This window comes from Mobula birostris, chromosome 23, assembly GCF_030028105.1.
Source record: "Mobula birostris isolate sMobBir1 chromosome 23, sMobBir1.hap1, whole genome shotgun sequence".
In the NCBI taxonomy this organism is placed as follows: Eukaryota; Metazoa; Chordata; class Chondrichthyes; order Myliobatiformes; family Myliobatidae; genus Mobula; species Mobula birostris.
The window spans coordinates 56,814,008-56,835,372 of NC_092392.1; the positions used below are offsets into that span (position 1 = coordinate 56,814,008).

At 43.6% G+C, this 21,365-nt stretch overlaps 1 protein-coding gene across 1 annotated transcript in view; it reads right to left on the reverse strand.

Moving 5' to 3' along the window:
• Window positions 1–5,506: 5,506 nt before the first annotated feature.
• The window catches only part of LOC140186956 (uncharacterized), a 194,278-nt gene continuing 178,419 nt past the window's right edge, over window positions 5,507–21,365 (reverse strand). Inside the window, exons 15-18 of the mRNA XM_072241814.1 lie at window positions 20,229–20,398; window positions 15,269–15,360; window positions 13,910–14,054; window positions 5,507–5,591 (exon numbers count right to left, since the gene is read on the reverse strand). Coding sequence (XP_072097915.1) covers window positions 13,929–14,054; window positions 15,269–15,360; window positions 20,229–20,398 — 388 coding nt within the window. The 3' untranslated portion in view covers window positions 5,507–5,591; window positions 13,910–13,928. The remainder of the gene's footprint in view (window positions 5,592–13,909; window positions 14,055–15,268; window positions 15,361–20,228; window positions 20,399–21,365) is intronic.

A 21,365-nucleotide genomic window follows, 5' to 3' on the forward strand; every position in this document is an offset into this window, starting at 1 on the left:
TTTCCATCCTCCTACGTTGTTGAAAGATGCTTCAGTGCGGTGAATCGCATACTCACAAAAAACAGAAGCTACCTGGATATTGTTATGCATGGGATCTTAAGGCTTTTGCTGTCACAACTTGAACCAGATATTTCAACTCTTGCTAAAGACCACCAAGCTCAAGGATCACATTGATATTGAAGCTGCTGTACAGCACACAGGTATTGTGTAAGCTAGGTTTAAAGAAAAATAAAAATTTAAAGCAGAATAATTTTTCTCATGCTAATATATGGTAGACATGTTTGTACTCTATGGGGCCACTGGAAAGTATATTGTGCCTAAGAGGAACGTTGGCAAGAATGAAGGTGCTTTAGCAGGCGTTGGCAACATGAAAGTGTTTTGGCGGGGGGGGGCGGTGTTAGGCTAAAACTGTGGGAAACACTGTTCTAAAGACCGTGAAAGGGCAGGTATATGCAGATACTTTATTTAAATGTAACATTAACACCGTCACCTTCTGCATGTTGACAATTGGTTTCCTCAGGCTGAATAAGCACTGATTAGTACTTAGCTTATTTAAATGTGTTGGAACAAGAAAGAATCTTAATCTGGAAATCACCTTGTTTTATGGAATTTTTTATTGTTGAAGTTGAGTCAAAAGTAAACATTTGCAGATGTAAACAGCAGTTGGGAAAGCAATGCCCGGCTAATCTGAGGAAATAATCGGTACAAATGACCACTTACATCATACTTCACTTCTAGCCAGGACTGCACTGGACATGGAAAAACTGATGAGACGAGTAACAAACGGTGATATAGCGATCCAGTCCCAGGATACCCGTGTCCCTTGTGAAAACCACCAATGAGTTTACCCCTAGAATATTCCACGCTCTAAAAACCTCAAAGCTAACAATATTTTGCTGAGCATTGTGGGTATGCTATGGGGCACCAGGATGTGTGGCAAGACTCGCGGGCTGCCCCCGCACACACTTGAGTGAGTTGGTTATTAATGCAAATGATGCATTTCACTGTATGTTTCGATGTATATGCGTCAAATAAACTTGAATCTTAAATTCAGTATCTGTCACCAGGAATATTCAAAGTAATTTTCAAAAAAAGTCACACAATTGTGTGGCTTAATAAAATCCATTTCATGATTTAAATTTCCTGATGTATTTGTCCTCTATTAATTTGCAGACAATATGAACCCATAACGCTAGCTGCTGGTGAACCTCTAGAGTACCTAATGGACAGAAAATACGCTATACTGTACATCCAAGAAAACCTGCAAATGTTGGAAATCCAAAATAAAACCAGAAGCTGCTGGGAAGAGAAGCAGAGTTAATGTTTCCGGTTCTAAACCCACCTTCAGAACTGGGAAAGATCTGGAAAAGTTTCTCAGTTCTGAAAAGTTATCTCTCTTTGTCTCTCCACAGAAGTTTCCTGACTTTCTGAACATTTCCAGCATTTGCTGTTTTACATCCTATAAACGTGTGGTTCCTAAACTTTAATGACTAATTTTATTTCAGAGTGAATGTTTCCCCGAGGCATCCTTTGTCCCAACAAAGATGTTACTATGGTCAAAGACAAGCAAAGCACTAAAACCAATGCAGTTTCAAGAAAAGCTATGTGGAGTCCTTCCCCTCCCACCACCTTTTCTGGCTTCCCCCTTCCTTTTGGTTCCTGATGAAAGGTCTTGGCCTGAAAGTCAACTGTTTATTCCTCTCCATAAATGCTGCCTGACTTGCTGAGTTCCTCCAGCAGTTTGTGTGGGTTCCTCTGCAGAACCTCTTGTGCTTCTGAGAGTGGAATGTGTGGTTGTTTGGATTGAGTGAGAGACTTGCTTACTGGGGTGAGGATTTTCCTCTGCGGTGGAATACCGTTGCTGGTGGGGGGATGAGCAAGGAACATGTGGAGCGGAATAAAGAATGACTTTGGGTTCATGGTTCTGATCTGAAAGTAGCTCAGTCTCCATCCACTCTGGATGTTGGTGAGAAAGTTATCCTGAGGTGAGCCAGACTCACTGTGGTGTTGGTGGTGGGGTAGGGGGAAGTGGGTCATCACTGGACTAGATCTAGTCCATGGCGACCTGCAGATCCGGAGGGAAACCAGCTTCTTCCACACCCGGTGCCAGGGTGATGGTAACAATGATGGTGCTGCCCCAGGCTAGTGCCCAGACAGTGGGCAGTGAATCAGGCCGTGGAATCCCGGGGTTTGATCCGGTCTCTATGTCGCAGAGTGATTGGGCTTTTGTTACATTCACCTTCTCTCTGCCTATTTTGAACTAAGCCCCAACCCGCTGATCGTTTCCCTCTCTCTCTTCACTGCCACATCTTCAATGCACTGAACCCACTGTTTCCAACTCCCCAACCCAAATCAATCACCGCCACTCTGTTGCTCGCAGTCACAAACATCTCCCTCACCTCTGTGGACTCATTAATCTCCTCCCAGCATTAGCCCTCTGCACAATGTGGAAAGTGGAACTTGATCTGCAGAGGTGTGCGGCAATGCACGTGGAGAAAACAACAAGGCAAGGCAATGGGGAGCAAATGGGAGAACGTAAAGGAATTGAGGGACCGTGGAGTATATGCCAATAGATGCCGAGAGGTAGTAGGGCAGATCTAGTTAAAGAGGATTATGGGATCTTTTTTTAAAGGCATATGACAAGAAAGGCAGAACTCAGCTTGGTTTCCTTAAAGGAAATCCTGCCTGACAAACCTATTACAATTTTTTGAGGAAATTACAAGTAGGCTAGACACGAGAGATGCATTGGATGTTGTATATTTGGATTTTCAGAAGGCCTTTGACAAGGTGCCACACATGAGGCTACTTAACAAGATAAGAGCCCGTGGAATTACAGGAAAGTTACATACGTGGATAGAGCATTGGCTGATTGGCAGGAAACAGAGAGTGGGAATAAAGGGATCCTATTCTGGCTGGCTGCCGGTTACCAGTGGTGTTCCACAGGGGTCCATGTTGGGGCCGCTTCTTTTTACATTGTACATCAACGATTTGGATTATGGAATAGGTGGCTTTGTGACTAAGTATGCTGATGATACAAAGATAGGTGGAGGGGCCGGTAGTGTTGAGGAAACAGAGAGTCTGCAGAGAGACTTGGATAGATTGGAAGAATGGGCAGAGAAGTGGCAAATGAAATACAATGTTGGAAAGTGTATGATTGTGCACTTTGGCAGAAGAAATAAATGGGCAGGCTATTATTTAAATAGGGAGAGAATTCAAAGTTCTGAGATGCAATGGGACTTGGGAGTCCTCGTGCAGGATACCCTTAAGGTTAACCTCCAGGTTGAGTTGGTGGTGAAGAAGGCGAATGCAATGTTGGCATTCATTTCTAGAGGAATAGAGTATAGGAGCAGGGATGTGATGTTGAGGCTCTATAAGGCACTGGTAAGACCGCACTTGGAGTACTGTGGGCAGTTTTGGGCTCCTTATTTAAGAAAGAATGTGCTGACGTTGGAGAGGGTACAGAGAAGATTCACTAGAATGATTCCAGGAATGAGAGGGTTAACATATGAGGAACGTTTGTCTGCTCTTGGACTATATTCCTTGGAGTTTAGAAGAATGAGGGGAGACCTCATAGAAACATTTTGAATGTTGAAAGGCATGGACAGAGTGGATGTGGCAAAGTTGTTTCCCATGATGGGGGAGTCTAGTATGAGAGGGCATGACTTAAGGATTGAATGGCGCCCATTCAGAACAGAAATGCGAAGAAATTTTTTTAGCCAGAGGGTGGTGAATCTATGGAATTTGTTGCCAGGGGCAGCAGTGGAGGCCAAGTCATTGGGTGTATTTAAGGCAGAGATTGATAGGTATCTGAGTAGCCAGGGTATCAAAGGTTATGGTGAGAAGGCGTGGGAGTGGAACTAAATGGGAAAATGGATCAGCTCATGATAAAATGGCGGAGCAGACTCGATGGGCCGAATGGCCAACCTCTGCTCCTTTGTCTTATGGTCTTATGGTCTTAATTAGCTGAGGAGAGGATACTAGAGAGGGGATACCATGAGAGGCCTGCGTCAGGCATTTTCACACCTTACAAGGTGCAGATTGGAAGTCTGTGTGGGGCGCCACTCCTCGCACAGACACCAGAGCAATGTGTGGTTAAGTGCCTTGCTCAAGGACACAAACACGCTGCCACAGCTGAGGCTCGAACTAGCAACCTTCAGATCACTAGACGAACGCCTTAACCACTTGGTCACGTGCCCAACACAGAGAGGAGATGATTGAACTATCAGCATTTTGCTAACTGCTACAGCAGCACGGCAGTCAGCACAACATGTTACAGCACCAGCTGTAATATCAATCGGGATTTAAGTTTTTACTTTCTCTCCGTGACCGTGTGGATTTCCTCTGGTTTCCTCCCATACTCCAAAGATGTATGGGTTGGGGTTAATAAGTTGTGAGCTTGCTATGTGTGGTGGTACTTGCAAGCTGCTCAGCGCAATCCTCACTGATTTGATTTGATGTAAATGACGCAGTTCACCGTCTGCTTCAATGTACATATGACAAATAAAGCTGATTTTTATCTTAATATCTGGAGGACCCAGCTTGGCACTGTATATAGTTCCAGTAACCATACTACAGGGCAGACATGATTAGAGTGTAGGAGATTTATGATGATGTGGTCAGAATCAGAAAACAGTGTCAGTATGAAAGGTTATATAAGCTGGTGTTGTGCCCTGAGACCCAGGAAAGACTTAATAAAGGTGTATAACACTAACAAGGCCAAGGGGAAAAATGGGAAGGACCGATTCCCTCGGCAGGAGGTCAAGAACAAGGGGGACGAGACTGAAAGCAATTAGTGGGATTAAAGAGTAGGTGAGGGAAAGTTATTGCACCCAGAGGGTGAAGGGGCTTGGAACTCGCTCGGAAAGGTGGTACAGGAAGAAATCCTCTTCACATTTAAGCAGAACCCAAAGGACGACAGAGCCAGTGTTGGAAGGTGAGGTTAGGCTGGGTGTGCCTTTTACAACCAGCATGAACACACAGGGTTGAATGGCCTTCTGTGTTTTAGACGTTTGAATGGTGCAGGCTTCCTCCTGACTTTACCATCCATCCTCTGCAGTGGGGAATCCTGGACACAAGGGGTCCGTGTGGTTCATAGCTGCAAGCACTGCCCTGGTTAGTGTAACCCATACATTGCTCTGGACCTTGTCTCTTTGGTCCATAGTGTCTTTAATATAAACCTGTGGCAGGCTCCTGCACTGCCTCTTTAGGCATGTCTCCGCATGTCAAAGAACCTTCAACCCAATAACTTTCACCAAACAAAGTTCTGGAGCAGTTTCCATGTGATCACTCATTCAGGCACAGCAGAACCCACTGCTTACACACCAGACAGCAAAATTAGCTCAAAGCACAAAGAATGACCTCAGCACGCGTTTGTGTGTTTCAATGGTTCTTCAGATGCAGACTCACAGACCTTGCTAATTGTCAAGACAGCAATATTTCTGTAAATTCATTTCTTAATGTTGGGAAAGGATGGTTGGATAGGGTGACACCTGGCACCTAAAACTGATGTTGCAAGGAGCCTTGGCAGAGAAGTGTTGAAGAGGCGAGGCAGGGGGAAGTTGGTCCACACACCGAACTCCACGATGGTGAGGCTAAAACACAGGAACAGGTAGAGTTACTGAAAAATCAAAGCACAGTTTCCCCCAGTCAGTCCACGCTGCTGTCTACACTGCATGTGCAGTTCCTCATACCATACTCCATCTCACACCGTCACACACTTAACAGCTTAGAGCATGTGTGTCATTGTAACTCACAAGTTGGGAGCTCTTTATTCTCATCCATCCCTGTCGATAGAGGTTGCTCCTGAATTCCTCACTGGTTTAAAGTGAGAGGGGCAAAGTTTAAAGGAGATTCATGAAGCATTTTTTTTACACTGAGAATGGTGGATACCTAGAATGCATTGCCAAGGACAGTGGTGGGAGCCGATACAATAGAAATGTTTAAAACACATTTTGGAGGGCACATGAAGAGGAAGGGAATGGTGGGGTATAGACCACTTTGCAGGCAGATAACATTAGTTTAAATTGGCAGCCCAGATATGTTCCTGTGGACTGTGGTTCTACATTTTATGTTCTATGTATTTGCTGTGACATTCCTGTAGTTATGGGCCCTAGTTTCAGATTCCCCACACCTCAATCATCTGTACATCTACTGATCCAAGCCTTCCACCATTTACTGTACCTGATCTGCTCTCAGTCCTCTTCATGGCAGATGCAATTTAATGTGGATAAATGTGAAGTTATCCACTTTGGTGGCAAAGACAGGAAAACAGATTATTATCTGAATGGTGGCCGATTAGGAAAAGGGGAGGTGCAACGAGACCTGGTTGTCATTATACACCAGTCATTGAAACTGGGCATGCAGGTACAGCAGGCGGTGAAAAAGGCGAATGGTATGCTGGCATTTATAGCGAGAGGATTCGAGTACAGGAGCAGGGAGGTACTACTGCAGTTGTACAAGGCCTTGGTGAGACCACACCTGGAGTATTGTGTGCAGTTTTGGTCCCCTAATCTGAGGAAAGACATCCTTGCCATAGAGGGAGTACAAAGAAGGTTCACCAGATTGATTCCTGGGATGGCAGGACATTCATATGATGAAAGACTGGATGAACTAGGCTTATACTCGTTGGAATTTAGAAGATTGAGGGGGGATCTGATTGAAACGTATAAAATCCTAAAGGGATTAGACAGGCTAGATGCAGGAAGATTGTTCCCGATGTTGGGGAAGTCCAGAACGAGGGGTCACAGTTTGAGGATAGAGGGGAAGCCTTTTAGGACCGAGATGAGGAAAAACTTCTTCATACAGAGAGTGGTGAATCTGTGGAATTCTCTGCCACAGGAAACAATTGAGGCCAGTTCATTGGTCATATTTAAGAGGGAGTTAGATATGGCCCTTGTGGCTAAAGGGATCAGGGGGTATGGAGGGAAGGCTGGTACAGGGTTCTGAGTTGGATGATCAGCCATGATCGTACTGAATGGTGGTGCAGGCTCAAAGGGCCGAATGGCCTACTCTGGCACCTATTTTCTATGTTTCTATGTTTCTCTGGAGCAGAGATCACCACTCCATCAAAGTGAAAATTAAGTTTATTGTCATCTGCACAAGTCCATGTAAGCACTGGTGCAATAAAAAACTTGCAGCCGCATCACAGGCTTGTGGCATCATACAATCAGTATTCACAAGGAAAGCATAAATTATACAGATTTTTAAATAAGAAAACACAGAACAAAAAAAAGTAGTCTTTCCTGATGGGTGTAACATTTATGTTCTGGAATTATTATCCACACCAGTCATGTCCACACTTTCCCCTGCACATCAGCAGCTTTTGGAGCAAGTATAACTTTCATTTCCAACTTTCAATCTTATTCAGTTCAAGATTTACCCAATACGAGATAGCGTTTTTCCTTTGTTCTAATGGCCTGTTTAAACATAGCTTCAGCAAACAAATAAAACACACTGTATTTAGTCGTATCACATAATCCCTACTAGTCTAGACACATGCTTAACATGGAGTTGTAAGGTCAAATGGGACGTGAAGCCTAAGGTTTGAAATTCAATATTACTCTGCTACAGCAGAGTAGTGAAATCCTCATGAGATTACAACGTGGTCTGACTGCCAGCTGACACAAATTGTAAAAAGAGCTCTGGACTCGCTCACTTTCACCTTTCTATTTAATCCAAACCTCCACTTCACCATCTCCTTTCAATCATAAAGTTATTAGCTCCAGCTCTGAGACGTGATGATGTAATCTCGGACACAGAAAAAAACTAGATGCTATTCTCTACGTTGGTGGAGAGCAGCATTGTCTTTTGTGTTGTCTCTCAGAAGAATCTTCAAACGAGGCTGCAGCCTCAGCCAGCTCCGTCACAGGCACAACCCTCCCCACCATCGAGGTTCACGGATCAACTTTATTCACTATATACACTTACACCTGTTAGGAATTTGCTGTGGTCAGGGCGTGACAGGAACAGCTTCTTCCTCAATGCCATTGGATTTCTGGAAGCTCCATGAACACCACCTCACTATTCCTCTTTTCTACTATCTATTGATTTCTTTTATTGTAACTTAAAGTAACTTTTAACATCTTGCACTGTACTGCTGCCACAAGGAAACTAACGTCCCGACATACGTCAGTGATAATAAAGCTGGTTCTGATTCTGAGTCTGTTTATGTAGGTGCACAGGGACCCCATGAGTATTTAAAAAAGAGCAGGTGAGGTCTGTCTGGTGTTACCCTGCTATTCACCCCTTAGACTAATTACCTATGGATTCTACATTACATCAGACACTACACTTCTGAAAACTGAAATAAAAGCTTTTTTCCCCAAAGTAATAAAGGATGCCTCTTAACTGTGCAATTTAGACGTTGCCTGGACGATTTCATAGTTCCTCTTTGTAAGTGGGTGGTTTTCCAGTTGCTCCAGTTTCCGTGTGGGTCAGTGGGTTAATTCTGGCTGCTGTAAATTGCCCCTCGCGTAGGTGAGTGCTGGGATAATCAGGAGGGAGCACATAAGCAGAGATCTGGGAGGGCAAATGGGATTAAATGGGAGTGACCCAATAGACCTGAAGGGCTGTCTTGAGAAAAAATGAGATCAGTTTTTGTTTTTAAAGAATTCACCCAGCTAATAGAAAGCTTGCATAAAAATTATAACGACCCTAGTCAATGTAAAGGTGAGTGAATCATTTTCGAAGTGTGGTATGAGGTTTATCAACTCTTACCAGTTTGTCTTCGTCCAAGGATTTCCTGTTTGTCTTATGATTATGGAATAATTTAAGTTTTAGCTCTCTGTTCAGGTCAAGACTGATGTTGTAAAGAAAACATATGAAATGTGTTGATTGGAGTAGATATTATTTTGGATAAACCTCTATAGATGCGTGATGGAGAGTATATTGACTGGCTGCATCAGTAGCCCAAAGCCCTTGAACAGAAAATTGGACAAAAGTAGTTGGATATGGCCCACTCCATCACGGTAAAGCCCTCCCAACCATTGAGGGCATCTACATGAAACACTGTTGTAGGAAAGCAGCATCCATCATCAGGGCCCCCCACCACCCAGGGCACGCTCTCTTCTCACTGCTACCATCAGGAAGAAGGTACAAAAGCCTTCAGACTTGCACCACCAGGTTCAGGATCAGTTACTACCCCTCAACCATCAGGCTCTTGAACAAAAGGGATAACTTCACTCGACTTCACTTGTCCCATCATGAAAATGTTCCCACAAAAGATTGACTCACTTGCAAGCACCCCTCATCTCGTATTCTCAATATTTATTGTTTATTTATTTATATTATTGTTTCTTCTTTTTGCATTTGCACAGTTTGTTGTCTTCTGCACTCTGGTTGAACGCCCTGCTTGGGCGGTCTCTCATTGATTCTGTTATGGCTACTATTCTATAGATTTGTTGAGTATGCCCACAAGAAAATGAATCCCAAGGCTATATACGGTGACATATATGTACTCTGATAATAAAATTTACTTTGAACTTTTGATATTTAAACCTTCAAAAGACATTTAGCAGGCACACAAACTGACAGGTAATGGAGAGATTTAGACAATCTGTGGACAGATGTGCTGTTTAAATTGGCATTGTGGTTGGCGTAGAAATCACTGGCATACTCTAACAAACTTCAAATGATGCACTGTACAAAATGTCCTTTCTGGTTGCACCATAACCCAGACTGGCAACTCCAATGTAGACCAACCCAAGAGGATGCAGCAGTCTCACCCCGTTCATCACGGGCACAGCACTCCCCACCACCAACAGTATCCACTCATACCATCTCCTTGCTGCTACTGACTAGCAGAGGTACCGAAAGCTGAAGACCCACATCACCAGATTCAGGAACAGCTATTTCCCTACAACCACCAGGTTCTTGAACCAATTTCCATAACCCTGAACCTACCTCAGCAATGGAACACCTCTTCAACTTCAATGGACTGGTCCCTGAATGTGTTTTTTCCCCTCAAAGTCTAAAGTCCAACATAAATTTGTTATCAAAGTACGTATCTGTCACCACGTACTACCTTCAGACTCATTTTCTTACAGGCATTCCCAGGAAAACAGAAATGCAATGGAAGCAAAGAAAAATGACACACAAACAAAACAGACAAAGAACCAATTTGCAGAAGAAGACAAACTGCACAAATAAAAATGAATAAATAAATAATACTAAGAAAATGAATTGTAGAATCCTTGAAAGTAAGTCCATTAGGTTGTGGAATCACAGTTGAGCACAGTATTTCTCGTGACTGTCTTTCTAATTCATGTATAATTTATGTTCTGTGTGTTGTCTGTAGCTATGTGCCTGTAATGCCCCTGCTCATTGTACCTATTCATCACCATACTTGTGTACATGGCAATAAATTACTTGATTTGCTGTTGTAACAACAAAGCCCAGCTTGAAGTGTGGAATTGCTTTAATAAAAATGATGAATTGGCAGCTTGTTGCTAGGCATCCGCCTTTGCATGAAACAATTCTCGGGTGTACAGTATGTCAGCCAAAAGACCAGAATTATTGCTTAATCCTTGCTTAGCTAATTTCAAGTGGTGAATGATGTGTCAAAATATGCACGCGGCTCCCAATGTTGCCATAATAAACTCTGAAAACAAAGACAAATGTGAGAAGTTTGAAAACACATGGGGAGGTTTATAACTGGTTTTGCAACTGTGGCATATGCTTCACAAAGGCTTTTCAGATCATAAAGTGGTGGTTGTTTCCATTTTTACACAATCTTCCCTTAGACAATCATGTGAAAATGTGAAGGATCTCCGACCTGATTGACAGTTTGACAGGCTGCGGTGTAAATCTCCTTGCCTGTGACTGTCTCCAGATTTGCAGAATAAATTTGTAACTCCCTGATGGATTACTTCCAATCGTACTTGAACTTCAATATATATTGCATTTGATAGAAAGCTGAATCTTGCTAGATATGCAGAAGAATAAACATTACTAACTTAAAAAATGAGAGGGAAAATCAGAGAGGATTGGTAGATGTACAATTTTAACAGAGCGAATAAAACAGGTAACTTCTAATCATTTCTGGAGATATCAAAACTCAATGATTTTGAATATATGACTTTGCCTTTTAAAATAGACAGTTAATAAGGCATATCAAAATCAATCTAGTTTTTCCTTTCATGATATCAGATGTTTCCAGTGCCTACAGAAAATGCAGCTAGGCACCAGAAAGATTTGTTAACTTGAAAAGAAAAGCTAGGTTGATTTGGATAAGCCTAACTCTACCTCAGCAATAGAACACCATGGACCGGTAATTAGATACTGGGGAATTCAATACTGGGTTACTGAAATTCCCTGGAATATAATAGTAATATTACTTTACCTACAGTTATTGACACAGAATTAGAAAGCCAATGTATGACACCTCATTCTCGAATCTAATTTAATGGTAATTAAGCTTCCCGTTATTTTTCAAACTCTCTGCAGAAAATGGCACCTCATAAGTAACCTGCTTCTGTGTAATGACAGCTAATATCTGGAGGCCCAAAAGAGAATAATTCAACTGTTAATTCTAATTTTTGCAAATGCAGAATTCTCCATGAAGTTTTTAACACACAAGAAAGCTCGCCAACACTTCTACTTCCTCAGGAGGGTAAAAAAAAATAGCTATTTCTCCCTGTCGACTCTTACTAATTTTGTAGAAAGCGTTCTAGTTGGATGCATAATGGCTGGTATGGCAACGGCGCTGTACATGACCGCAAGAAACCGCAGAGTTGTGGACACAGCTCAGCACATTATGCAAACTAGTGAACTCTGTCTGCACTTCTCGCTGCCTCAGAAAAGCAGCCAGCATAATTAAAACCTCCATCCAGCCCGGACATTCTCCCTTCTCCCCCCTCCCATCGGGCAGAAAATACAGGTGCCTGAAAGCACATACCAGCAGGCTGAAGGATAGATTCTATCCCAGTATTATCAGACTCTTGTACGATAAGATGGACTCTTGACCTCACAATCTACCTCGTTATGATCTTGCACTTCACTTTCTCTGTAGTTTTTACACTCTATTCTGCATTTACATTGTTTTACCTTTTTCTACATCAATCAATTGTGTGAAGATTTGATCTGTATGAACAATACACAAGAAAAGCTTTTTGCTGTATCACTGTATCTTGGTACATGTAACAATAATAACCAATAATAAACCAATTCAGAGGTACAGAGGAGATGTCAGGGGTAAGTTTTCTATGCAGAGAGTGGTGAGTGCGTGGAATAGGCTGCCAGCGGTGGTGATGGAGGCGGAAATGTTAGGGTCTTTTAAGAGACTCCTGGATGGCTACATGGAGCTTAGAGAAATAGAGGGCTATGGGTAAAGCCTAGGTAGTTCTAAGGCAGGGACATGTTCGGCACAGTTTTGTGGGACGAAGGGCCTGTATTGTGCTGTAGGTTTTCTATGTTTCTATGTTTCTAATTCCAATAATCAACGTCCTTCTTTCCCCGTCCTTATTTCTTCTCTGCTTGACTGGGACCTTCTCACAATCATTCCTCCAATTCAACTTTGACTGGCGTGTTTCATTGGATCAGGAGATAGACCATTGCCCTAATCGTAATGTCATCCATTGCAAATCCAGCAGGTTACACACAAATTATTGATTTACCTATTTATTTAGATTTATGGTACAGAACATGTCTTTCCAGCCCTTCAAACGGTGCCGCTCAGCAACCCTACTCCTAGCCTCATCACAGGACAATTTACAACAACATATTAACCTACTAATTGGCATGCCTTTGGACTGTGGGAGGAAACCCATGCACCCATGGCGAGGAACGCCCGAGCTTGCTTACAGAGGATGCCAGATTTGAACTCCGCAATATGATGCCCTGCATTATAATAGCATTGCACTAACCACTACGCTACTGTGGCGCCCAACTTCCCAGCTAATCAATAATGCAAACATTGTGATACCCAACACAGCAAGATCACAGAGTTATGAAGAGATATAGCACAGAAACAAGCCCTTCTGCCTACCCTGCACATCAAGCACCCAGTTTTACGTTCATCCAACCCCGACCCATTGTATTCTCACCACATTCCCATCAACACCTCCAGATTCCACCACTCTTGTGCCCATCAGTTAAATTCCCCACGCCTCATTTTAGGGGCGTGGGAGCAAACTGGAGCACTCGGAAGTAACCCAGGCAGTTACAAGGAGAACATTCAAATTCCGCGGAGTGGCTAAGGTCAGGATTGAACCCGGTCTCCGGTGCTGTGAGACTGCGGCTCTATCAACCCTGTCGTGGTGATGTACCGGCTCCTTACATGGGAGCACTGGGACTTTGTGATAATACTGATCTACCAGGATTTGCTTCAAACAGTGAAGACTCAACACTGAAGTTGTGGTGAAGGCTTTGCTCTGTGATTTTGGCTAAAATTGTACAGAATTATCCAAAATATGAATCATTTGAGAAGTACAGAAAAAAATCTGAATGGAATGAATGCCGTAGACACAAACTTACAAAAACATCTCTCTCTCTCCCTCCTCCCTCTCCCCCCTTTCCCTCCCTTTCTCCCTCTCTCTCTCTCTTTCTCCCTCTCCCCTCTTTCTCTCTCTCTCTCCCTCCCCCTATCTCTTTCTCTTTCTCTCTCTCTGTCCGTCTCCCCCCTCCCCTCCTTCCGTCTCCCTTTCTCTTCCTTTAATGTGTAGGGGATATTATCCCAGAAAACCACCTGCATCATCTGCAAATGCACCAAGAAATGCGTACTGAAAAAAATGTTATTTATCTACTTATTTTTTTCACTCAAATTCTGTGAGAGCGATTTTTAGTCCCAATCTTGAATTTTTGGGCAGTGATTTGTGAATGGTGTAAGGGTGAACCTCAGTAACATAAATAGCCGTAATAATGGTGTCGCAAGTACACACTGTACATTTCAAATACACTGTACATAGAGCCTGACCTGCATTAACGATCAAACTTCACCAGGACGCAACTGGGGGAGGACGAGGCATTGGGGGCTGGAATGCCAAGTTCTGCTTGGACTGCAAGTGCTGCAATGGTGTGCAGTTTTGCTGAACACTAGCCTTCTGTTGTCCTGAACTATTCTGTAAATAGTAAAGAAAAAATTGTAAGCTTAACTAAACACTTTGATCTTACTCAAAATGTCCTACATTTGAAGAAATTTTGTATGTCACCAAGGACTTTAGCAAGTTTCTACAGGTGTACCATGGAAACATTCTAACTAGCTGCATCACCCTCTGGTATGGACAGAAAAAGGATAAGAAAAAGCTTCAGAGGTTTGTAAAGTCAGCCAGCTCCATCACATGCACTGGCCACCCCACCATTGAAGACATCTTCAAAAGGCGATGTCTTAGAAAGGACTCCACCACCCAGGACATGTCCTCTTCTCATTTCTACCATCAAGGAGGAGGTACAGGAGCCAGAAGACCCACATTCAACGTTTTACTAACAGCTTCTTCTCCTCTGAACATTTCCTCACTATTTTTGCACCACTTATTTAAATTTTAAAAATATATATTCCTTATTGTAATTTATGGTATATTTTATGCATTGCACTGTACTGCTGCCACTGAATTGATTCTGATTACAAAGTAACCCAAAATTTTTTTTCAAAGCAATGACATGGTGAGTGAGGAGTGCGTGGAACTCTCTGCCACGGGCAGTGGCAGAGGCAGATACATTGGGCACATTTACGAGACTCTTAAGTTGGCACATAGGTGAAAGAAAATGCAGGACTACGTGGGAAGGAAAGGTGAGATTGATCTTGGAGTAGTTTAAAAGGACAGCACAACATCATGGGCTGAAGACGCTGTACTTTCAGAATAAGGAGCAACCTGTTTAAGATGGAGACCTTGGGGTCCACGCCTATAGATCCCTCAAAGTTCTACGTTCTATATGGAGGAAGTACTTAGAGGGTCGTGACTACTTGGAATTTTCTATTTCACTTTTCTGTTTAGGTAGAGTCATTATATGATCAAGGGGTTGTTGGATAATGGAGGAGTCAATGGTCATGGAATACAGGCAGGAAAGTAAAGTCAGGGTCACAATCTGACACATGGAGAAGAGTCAGGGGTCAGATGACCTATTCCTGCTTCTACTTATGTAATGAGGGACATTCTGTGATAATGTACAGAGGTTCTTTGATGAGGAAGTGCATCAACTTCTGTAACGTCCAGACAAAAGTTGAGTTCCTTTGCAGGAGCTTCGTTTCAAAAACACCCTGCACCTTCCAGCCATGACCATAAGAGCATATTACTTAGGCCATTTGGCCCATCTACTCAACAGTAAGTGAACTTACTGCTGTGGAGCATGCTGTCAGCCGTCTGTTGTTTCTCTGGAGAGAGTATTTCTTGCACTGGGTTGTAGCAGCAGATCCTGGGCAGACGTTAGCTGTACCAATAAATAGAGAGACGTCAATAACAGGAATGAAAACCGGCAAAGAATACAACAGTGAGAAGGCATAGGAGAGAAATAGGCTATTTGGCCCATTGATGTTAGTTATTTAGTAAATTTATCCTCACGTATTGAGGCTAACAAAACCTCAGGGTTTTGCTAGTTTTAGTTGCACTGTTACTGAGTTCCTCCTGACACCACTTTGACACACCCCAGCTCACATGCTGAGGTATGCTTCACTGTTCTGGATCTTTCTCTCAGAGGACATGGTTCTCTCCAACAATCCAGCCAAATTTTCAAACATGAACTTCTGTGACTTTGTTTTGGCTCAGCAAGAGTAGGCCGAGTTCCTGCAACTGGTCCTCACAAGTTAACCCTTTCAGTCCTGGTATCATTCTGGTGCATCTCCTCTGCACCCCACCAAAGTCGAACCTATCAAAGCCCCACCAGGGGCACTATTGAGGACATCTTCAAAAGGAAATGCATCAAAAGGGTGGTGTCCATAATTCAGAACCCACATCCCCAGGACACGCCCTCGTCTCATTACTACCATCAAGGAGGAGGGACAGGAGCCTGAAGACACAACTCAATGTTTTATGAACAGCTCATTCCCTTCTGCCATCAGATTTCTGAATGGAGAATGAATCCATGGCCATTACCTCACCATTTTGCCCTCTTTGTGCACCACTTATTTTTATATATACACTTATTGCAATTTATAATATATTTCATGACATACAGTAAACCTGATTCTGATTCAGATTCCAAAGTCCTCGTTATCTACAAGTATGCTACCTATGAATCTGGCACTCATGAAATCAAACCCAGGCCTAAACCTTGAACCTTTTGAACAAATACGTATGTGCACGGCGCACATTGAGAACCAGTCACTGCCTGTGTAAAATGGTGATTGATCTCCAGACCATTTGTGTCAAGTGGCTCCCCGCAGTGTGCTATTGGAAAGAATAATCTTTCATTACATGCCGTATCTTGTCATTTCAAAGGTGATCACTACTTGTAAGTTCAATACATTGCGAGTTAATGTCATTACCATCAGATACTTAAGTGTTTTTATGTGTTTATTAATGTGCGTTAATGCTTTTTGGAACATTACAGGGCATGTATATCTTTGTTTCAGGGAACACCAGAGACAAAGTTCAAAGTAATTTTATTATCAAAGTATTTATATGTCACCATACACAAATGTGAGATCCATTTTCCTGTGACCATAAGCCGTAAATCCAAGAAACACAATAGAATCAATGAAAGACTGCACACAACAGGATGGCCAAACAACCAATGTGCAAAAGGCACAAAGCTGCAAATCCAAAAGCGAATAAAAAATAAATAGTAATAATAATACATGTATTAAAATATAATAGATATCGAAAACAAGAGATGAAGAGTCCTTGAAAGTGAGTCCATTGGTTGTGGGAATAAATCAATGATGGGGCTAGTGACTTTGAGGGAAGTTATCCCCTCTGGTCCAAGAGCCTAATGGCTGAGGGTGCTAACTGTTCCTGAACCTGGCACTGTGAGTCCTGAGGCTCCTGCACCTTCTTCCTGATGGCAGTAGTGAGAAGAGAGCGTGACCTGGGTGGAGGGGGTCCCCGGTGATGGATGCTGGTTTCCTGCGACAGCACTGCATATTAATATGCTCAATGGTGGGGAGGACTTTATCTGTGATGGACTGGGCCCTATGCATTACTTTTTTTTGGATTTTCCATTGAAAAGCACTGGTGTTTGCATACCAACCAGTCAATATACTCTCGACTACACATCTATAGAAGTTTGTCAAAGTTTTAGATGGTATGCTGAACCTTTGCAAACTTCTAAGGAAGTTACAAGCTGCCATGCTTTCTTCACAATTGCAGTTATGTGCTGGGCCCAGGACAGGTCCACTGAAATGATAACACCGAGGTATTCAAAGTTGCTGACCCTCTCCACCTCTGATCCCCCCAGTGAGAACTGGACCTCCAGTTTCCTCCTCCTGAAGCCAGTAATCAGCCGTTTAGTCTTACTGACATTGAGTGAGAGGTTGTTGTTGTGGCACCACTCAGCCAGATTTTCCATCTCCCTCCTGTATGCTGATTCATCACCACCTTTGATTTGGCCAATGACAGCAAACTTAAATATGGCATTGGAGATGTGCTTAGCCACACAGTGATAAGTCTAAAGCACGTAGAGCAGGGGGCTGAGCACACAGCCTTGTGGTACACCTGCGCTGATGGAGAAGATTGGCAACCACTCCTCCCAAGGGTTCACCACCCGAAGGATGTTCTCACATCAGCCTCAGACACTGAAATCACAGGGTCCTCAGAGCTGTGGGCATTCGTGAAGGTATTGAAGCCAAGGTCTTGAAGTTTATTATTTAATTTGAGGGGATGGTAGTATTGAATGCCGAGCTGTAATCAATAAAGAGCATGCTGATGTATGCATTTTTGCTGTGCAGATGGTCCAGAGTTGAATGAATAGCCAATGAAATGGTATCTGCTGTGGACCTGTTGTGATGGTAGGCAAATTGGGACATAAGAAATAAGAGCAGGAGTAGGCCATTTGATCTGTCGAGCCTGCTCCACCATTCAATAAGATCATAGCTGATCTGACCATGTCGCTTCTCAGGCAAGAGTTGATATTTTTCATCACCAATCTCTCAAAGCACTTCATCTTAGCCACTGAGGCAGATTATCACGTTCTTCTAAGGCACCAGTATAACTGAAGCCTGCTTGAAGCAGTTGGGTACCAAAGCAGGAGGTACCAAAGCAGGAGGTTAATGATCTCAATAAACACTTCAGCCAGTTGGTCAGCACAGGTCTTTAGGACTCAACCAGTTACTTTGTCTGGGCCGAATGCTTTCCATGGGTTCACCCTCCCAAAGGATGCTCTCACGTCAGCCACAGACACTGAAATCACAGGGTCATCAGGGGATGGGAGTTCATGAAGGTTTCTCCATGTTTAGATGGCCAAAGCAAGCATAGAAAACATTGAGGTCATCTGGGAGTGAAGCCCTGCTATCTATGTCACTTAGTTTCACTCTGCAAGTGGAAATAGCATTCAACCCCTGCCACAGCTGTCGAGCATACCCCAGTGACTCGTTTGGTCTGGAGTTGCTACTCTGCATGTGAGATGGCTTTCCAGAGATTGTAACTGGAACTCGTGTATCTTACTTGGTTGCTAGACCTGATTGCCACTGATCTGGCCCTCAGTAGATTGTGGATCTCATGGTTCATCCAGAGCTTCTGGCTGGGGAAGATTCTGAATGATTTTGTGGGGACACACTCGTCTACAACTGTTTTCAGAAAGTTCGTGACAGACACTATGTAATCATTCAGATCCTCTGATGAGTCCATGAACACAGCCTAATCCATCAACTCGAGGCAATCCCGTACCGCACCTCTGCCTCCTGTGATCACCTCTTTGTTGTCCTAATCCCTGGAGCTTTGCTCTTTAGCCTCTGCCTGTACACAGGTTGGAGAAGGACAGACGACTGATCAGCTTTCCTGAAATGCAGTCTAGGCATGGAACAGTAGGCATTCCTTATCGTAGTACAGCAGTGGTTGAGTGTGTTGGGTCCCTGCTGCTGCAAGTTATGTGCTGATGATAATTGGGCAGAGATTTCTTCAACTAACCCAGAGTGAAGGTCCTGACTATAATTTGAAATGCATTGAGGTGGGCTGTTTCTTGTTTCATGACAGCAGCATTCAATATCTCAATTGCCTGGTTAATATAGACTTTTGGTGGTAAGTAAACTACAGTCAGGATGAGGGAGGAGAACTCTCTAGGTGAGTAGAACAGTCAGCACTTAATCATTAGATGTTTCAAGTCAGGGGAACAAGAGTGCGACAAAACAGCCACATCTGAGCACCACCAAGAGTTTATCGTGAAACACAAACCCGAGCTTTTGCCTTCTCCAAATCAGTGGCCCAGTTCAGCCCGTGTATCGAGAAGACTTTGGGTCTGATCACTGAATCTGGTGTGTCCAGAGTGAGCCATGTCTCTGTGAAACACAGAATGCAGCAGTTCCTCATTTCCCTTTGATATAGAATATTTCTCTTATGTACTCAACCTTGATCTCCAGCAACTGTAAAGGAAGATCCCATGTTGTTATCCCTGCTCCTCTCTCTTGAGGATAAAAGGAATTTCATACATCTGTTTAGACAAAGGGTCTTGATCCAAAATGCTAACTACCCATTTCCCTCCTCAGATCTTGCCTGACCTTTTGAGTACTCCAGCAGTTCGTTTCTTGTCCCAGATTCCAGGATCGGTGTCTCACCTGTCTCCTTAGTGTATATCTTTCCTGGGCTGTGGTGTCCATCTAAGACTGAATACTGTGAAGCCTCATTTAACATGGTGAGGTGTGGGCAGGAATTCTCCAGGCTGCTGCATATCAAAACCAGTGGTTCCTTCCCTGGGATGCCTCCAATTTTAGCAGCATCCACCCATGAGACCATCACCCAAGCCAAGCACCGCCAGTGACGACACTGTGGACTGAGGTTCGGCAGGGCTCGTGACTGAGAGATACCCAGGCACAGTAAAGCTGTGCTGGATTCACACTGATGCATTTGGCACTATGTGAGGGACAGGAGAGGCGCTCATATGCTTTCTTGATCATGGTGGTCTATGTGGTTGGAAAGACAAGCTATTAGTGATGTTTACACCTGGGAACTTGAAGCTCTCAATTCTTTGCTGTAAACAAGAACATGTGCAACCACCCCTCCCCACCGCAAGCCTGAAGTCAATGGCCAACTCTTTTGTTTTGCTGACATTGACACTGCATATTGGTGAGGAAAGGAGGGAATGAAGATTGGTTGTTGGTGGTGGAGGAGGGGTTGGGAGTGGTAAAAGGTCAACAATTTTTGCCTCACCCGAGAGAGGATCAGGTTGACTCGATTGCGAGCGGACGTCCCTGCTCTGACTGTTCCCTAAATTTCCATTGGACTGGGTCCTGGGTATGTTGAAATCTGGATGTGTAACAGAAGCCGTGCTCTGCGTCCAAGGGGATCGTGTTGCTGAATTCATACAGGTAGGCTTCTCCCTGAAAAACAAAAACTAGGGCATTAGGGTGCTCAAAGCAAGGCTGACTGGTGGCAGACTTTCTGAACCTACAGCCTATTCTTCTCACAAACAACAGAAAATCCACAGGTGCTGGAAATCCAAACAACACACCCAAAATGCTGGAGAAACTCAGCAGGTCAGGCAACATCGATGGAAAAAAGTAAACAGTCAACATTTTGAGCCGAGACCTTTCATCAGTTCTGATTCCCACCCTGGAATACCTGAACAGCAGGAGGAACTCAGGAGATCAGGCAGCATCTGGGGAGAGGATTAACCAATCATTATTTTGGGCCAAGACCCTTCATCAGGACTAGAAAATAGGCAGGAATTAGCCAGAATAAGAAGGTGGGGGGGGGGTGAATGGAGTACAGACTGGTAAGTAATTGGGAGTAAGTGCTGGGGAGAAGCTGGGAGATGGTAGGTGGAAAAGGTAAAGTGCCGAGGAAGAAGAAGTCTGATAGGAGAGGAGAGTGGCCAATGGGAGAAAGGGATGGAGGAGGCGTACCGGAGGGAGGTGATGGGCAGTTGGGGAAGGGAAGGGATAAAAGGGGAACCAGAACGGGGAACGAATTCTTCATCCACCAATCCACCTCACTGTGGCCTTTGCATTTTATTTGTCTAGCAGCACTGTAATTTCTGTCACTGTTTCATGATATGCTGCATTCTGATTTCTCTTTAATATCTCAGTGTACTTTTATATAGCATTGAGTTTCTCTTGGTACACTTGACAATAATAAACCAATTACAATTCCAAGAGAAGAAAAACTATTTAGTTATAATAGTGAAATCCAATGTGTATTCTCTCCTGGTTCTGATGAAGGATATTCAATATGAAACATTCACTCTGTTTCTCTCTCCACAGCTGCTGCCCGACCGACCGGGTCTTGCCTAAGATTTGGTTTTGGCGTCCTGTTTCGGACTTCTGGCCTCTGCAGTTTTGCGCTTTT